Source organism: Antrostomus carolinensis, unplaced genomic scaffold (genome assembly GCF_000700745.2).
Source record: "Antrostomus carolinensis isolate BGI_N321 unplaced genomic scaffold, ASM70074v2 scaffold31866, whole genome shotgun sequence".
NCBI classification, from domain to species: domain Eukaryota; kingdom Metazoa; phylum Chordata; class Aves; order Caprimulgiformes; family Caprimulgidae; genus Antrostomus; species Antrostomus carolinensis.
In genome coordinates, this window is record NW_010320314.1 from 15,873 (window position 1) to 20,565 (window position 4,693).

Consider the following 4,693-nt stretch of genomic DNA (forward strand, 5'->3'; position numbering starts at 1 on the left):
GCTCCTCAGCAGAGCGCTGTATCCTGGCTTATCTCTACGACCTGTATACCTCCTGCAGTCACCTCAAAAGTAAATTTGGGGAGCTCTTTAGGTGAGTCTGAGGCAGGTGGGATGCAGTGGGTGCTGACCAATATAGCACCTTAGCTTAAGCTTTGCTTGTGATCTTGTTTGATGGGATTGTCCCTGATATCCTCTCAATGGGGAACTGAAGTCTTGGGAGTAGTGCCTCTTTGACAGGCAGTAATGACCCAGTGCATGATCTTGACTCTTAGATCATCAAGTTGTATTTGGTAAGTTGCTGCACCTCCACAGGTCTGGTCTTGTCCCACTCCTACAGGATAGAAGTAGAGAGGTCTGTTCCTACCAAACTGATGACTGAGCTGTTCATCTTAAAGGTTGTTCTCTGCTTGTGCTCAGCTCCTTAATAACCCTTGGGCTGCTTCTGAACCTGCTCTGCTTGGTTCTGGGTTTGTTCCTGTGCTACTTTGCACTCCTTATCTTTGTTTGCCCCTGTTGGCTCTTCAGGTTCTGCTCTGCTGACGTTGCCCCCAGGTTCTGTCCCATGGGCTTACTTGACTGTGGCCTTCTGCCCTTTGCAGTTCTTTTGGGAACTGTCCCCTCACCAACTCCCTGTGGAGCTCCTCCTTTAGCAGCCCAGAGATGGAGTCCACAGATCTCCCTGGCTGTTTGCTTACATGGTCCTGTGAAGGGGTCATTCTCCTGATATCCCTGTTGCCCAGTACACTTCACTTTGTCTTCTCTTGCGGCCTGTGCTCCCTATTAGTGTTTCCAGTGCAGGTGTGTTGTAGGGACATCTCACCCTCAGTGTTACCCTCCATTGAGGGGTTGTGAGAGTGGCTTCTGCCTTGGTGTCAGCTGGCTAAACTCCTGGCTGCTAAGAGCCTTTGAAGTCTCTCTCTGGACTGAACTGAGAGCAAGAGGGAGTGCTGCGGTCACAGGCGCGTTGGAGTTCTTTGAAGGGGTCATCACACAGGGAAATGAGAAATTTGTTATTAGTCTAACTGAATTCCCACAAGCTGTTCAGCAAGGCTTTAAAGTAAATGGCCACAGATGAAAGGAAATGTCCTCTAGCAGATAAACAATAGGTTAGAGATGGAGTGGGAAGGGGTTTGTATTTTGATGGTGATCCCTCCCTGAGGGCTCCCATAGGACTCTGCTAGTGCTCATGCTGGTTTACACATCCAAAGTTATATGACTGGTGATATCAAAACTTTTCCTATAACTGTTATTCAGTGTATAACAATAGAAGTTGGCTGCAGATGGTTTTAGGGGGGCACAGTGGTGATCAGGTGATAAACAGGCAGATGTAGTTTAGTGTTGTTAAACATAAAATAATGCACGTTGGGAGGGAACAAGGACAATCCTCATTCTATGTAGTGTTGGACCTATACTAGTGGTTGGATAAAGGATCTTTGAGCTGTAATGTAATTGAAAATGTCGTCATAGTGTTCAGTAACAGTCAAAGAGCAAATTAAATGTTAGGTATTGTTTGGGGAGGAATGGAGAACAGACCAGAGAGGGTCATTAGGCCACCATTTAAGTCATGGTACAACTGTGCCTTGTGGTTTTGGGGCAACAGACTCCAAAAAGCATGTAGTGAAGCTGGGCCCAAAAGGAGGGTGAGTGGATAGATGACCAGAGTTTTGGAATGACTTACTTATGAGGAACTGAATCTCTTCCCCACAGAAGAGGAGAACTGAGGAGGAATGACAGGAGCTTGTAAAGTTCTCATAGTTAATATTTAACTCATTCCATGTTGTCAATGTTAAAAATTTACTGGATTCAAAAAGCGGGTGGACAAATTTGCAAGAGGAAAATGTTGAGGAGAGTGTTATCTTTGACTCTGAAAATCTGTGAGCCCTAAGTTGCCACAGGGTGGGGAAGGATGCTGGAGCAGTATTTCCACATACCTGCTTTGTTCTTAAACTCTTCTCTGGGCATCAACTGTTCCGACAGCAAGGGTTGAGGTAGGTGTTTCCCTGATCTGACCTGAAATAGCCATTCATGTGCTGTGTTCACTGAGCCCGTGGGTAACTTCCAGGTGGTTCCACAGCAAAGATCCAGCTTCACTCCTTTGGGAGAGTCTTTGTTGGTACAGAGTGATCTTGAGTTTCCACATGTTCTTGCCCAGGGAGGGCTTGTCTTGCACAGGATTACTTTGCTTATCAGAGTGCAATGGAAACTTAGTTTTTTGTGTTCCTGATGTTTCTTTCCTGCCCTGTTTAGTGACTTCTGCTCCAAGGTGAAGAACACAATCTACTGCAATGTTGAGCCATCTGACTCCAACATGCTATGGGAACCAGAGTTCATGATTGACACTATTGAAAATCCATCTGCACATAACTTTACATACACCAACCTGGGCAAGAGCCTCAATGAAAACCCAGCCAACCGCTACAGTTTCGTCTGCAATGCACTTATGCATGTGTGTGTGGGACACCACGATCCAGACAGGTGAGTGGCAGAACTTTCATGGTTCTACTGGGATAGTAAAATCTTTAGGTGAGGTTAAGAAAGCCAGTAGCCATTCCTTGGCTGTCTTGGCGTGTGAGGAAGAAGGAGCCAAGGCTGATGTCCCTTAGAGAGTCACTGACCTGTTGGCATGCATAAGTAGCAAAGTTGACCCTCTGCTTTCTTCATTGTTTGTTTAACAGGGTGAATGACATTGCTATCCTGTGTGCTGAGCTCACTGGCTACTGCAAGTCCCTAAGCGCCGAGTGGCTGGGTGTGCTCAAAGCTTTGTGCTGTTCCTCCAATAACGGGACCTGTGGCTTCAATGATCTCCTCTGCAATGTTGATGCAAGTGCAAACATTCAAAAGGGGAAAAGGAATTGAAGCAGGAGTGGAGGGATCCCCTGGGAGAAGGCAGAAATGAACAAGGGAGGGAGGCTTTGGCCTTGAATACTGGGGCTACCTTTTGGTGTTTGTTGCAGTCTGGGCTGATCGTGGATGTTGACCTGGGGTTATGGGCCCTTTTCCCCCCCAGCTCCTAGGCATGCTGAGGAATTGTTGACAGAGGGAATGAGTCAGAGGCTGTTGTGATCACTGGCTGATCTCTTCTCTTCCAGGTCAGTGACTTATCTTTCCATGATTCCTTGGCCACCTTTGTTGCCATTCTCATAGCCCGGCAGTGCTTGCTGCTGGAGGACCTGATTCGCTGTGCTGCTATCCCCTCACTCCTCAATGCTGGTAAGCACATCCCTGCAGGAAGCTGGTCGTAGTCTCCATCCTGGCCCAAAGGACTGAGGTGGATGGATACTTTGTGAACCTCATAGTTGTGAAACACTCCTCCAGCTGCTCTTTTACAGTCTGGTACTTGAGGATTGAACATGTTGCTTTAGAGAGTTTGCGGCCTTTTGGTTTCTATCAAAAACCTTTTGGTTATGCTAAGGTTTTTTAATGTCTTGCTCTCTGGAGTTTGTGTGCAAGCTGGAGAGATGTTACCAGCCAACTGTCTGACCAGTGTACTCAGCTCTGCACTCCAGCAGTACACCTCCTGCTGCTGATGTGGTTCAGCTTTTAGCATGTTGGCGAGAACAGCCAGCCAACAGTGAGGCCAGTGAGGCCTACGGGGCCTGGGTCTCTCTGCCATTAGCCTTCCTGGCTTTGCTCTGGGGATTGCAGCATCCAGACAGGGGGAAGTTGGGGAGATGAAGCAAGCAGAATGCAGTGCATGTCATTGAGGATAATACTGATGGATTTGCTCACTCGTATATTTATTCCTGCACATGCTTCATATTTGTAAATATAATAAGGCTACTGCAGCTTCTCAATTGGCTGCTCCAGGGCAGTGCTTTTGGATTGAGAGTCAGCTGTCCCAGGGCTTAAGAAATCTCAGTTGACTGTTTTCTTTACATAGCCTGCAGTGAACAGGACTCGGAACCAGGAGCGCGTCTGACCTGCCGGATTTTACTCCATCTGTTTAAGACTCCACAGCTGAACCCCTGCCAGCAAGATGGCAGTAAGTGAATGGAAGTTGAGCCTTATTTTATTGTGAAAGTACTGAGGTTCATGCACCCCAAGAAAACAGATATTCAACCCTATGATTAGAGATCATGACCTGCTTTCTGCAGAGGAAAAAGAACAGTGTCCTTCCATTTATGTCACTCCATGGTAGCCAGGCATGTTCAGAAGGAGGCCCTTGGAGGCAGGAAACCAGCCAGCAGAGGTGGCCTTGCCATCACTAAGCCATTAGAGTAATGATCACTTCTTTTTTTTTTATGTCTAGAGCACTGTATAGCTTCTTAACTTGGTGCCAGAAGCTGCTATTTTACAGCACTCCCTTTTTGTCTGATGATGGAAACAGTCCAGGAAGCTCTGTTCTTGGCTCCTCATCAGTATCTTGATAGCTTAGATCTCTACACCCAGCCTGTATTCTAGGTTAGGGTGCTACTGGAGCTTGGAGTTCATGACACAGGCGCTACTCCCCATTTGGATTTCATGGTTCAGTTGTCACAGTGTGATTGGCACTATGCTTTGCGAAACTTAATTAGATTGACCCCGTGTTACAGCTGGGAAAAGGACTAGCCTCAGGATTCTCTGAGCTGGATTCTATGGTACTGACTGGCACATCATTCAGGCAGCTCTGGAGCCTGTGCCTTTCTCTCTCACTGAGTATTGCCCTTCCCCATTGTCCTCTTTGCAGACAAACCCACAGTGGGAATCCGCTCTT

General features: G+C 47.2%; 1 protein-coding gene across 1 annotated transcript in view; it reads left to right on the forward strand.

The window, feature by feature from the left end:
• Nucleotides 1-4,693, forward strand: part of MED12 (mediator complex subunit 12) — a gene marked incomplete at its 5' end in the record, with an annotated part of 36,258 nt that overhangs the window by 15,813 nt on the left and 15,752 nt on the right. Inside the window, 6 exon segments of the mRNA XM_029085339.1 lie at nucleotides 1-91; nucleotides 2,248-2,475; nucleotides 2,676-2,820; nucleotides 3,090-3,210; nucleotides 3,881-3,982; nucleotides 4,667-4,693. The exon segment at nucleotides 1-91 is cut by the window's left edge and continues 13 nt beyond it; the exon segment at nucleotides 4,667-4,693 is cut by the window's right edge and continues 75 nt beyond it. Coding sequence (XP_028941172.1) covers nucleotides 1-91; nucleotides 2,248-2,475; nucleotides 2,676-2,820; nucleotides 3,090-3,210; nucleotides 3,881-3,982; nucleotides 4,667-4,693 — 714 coding nt within the window.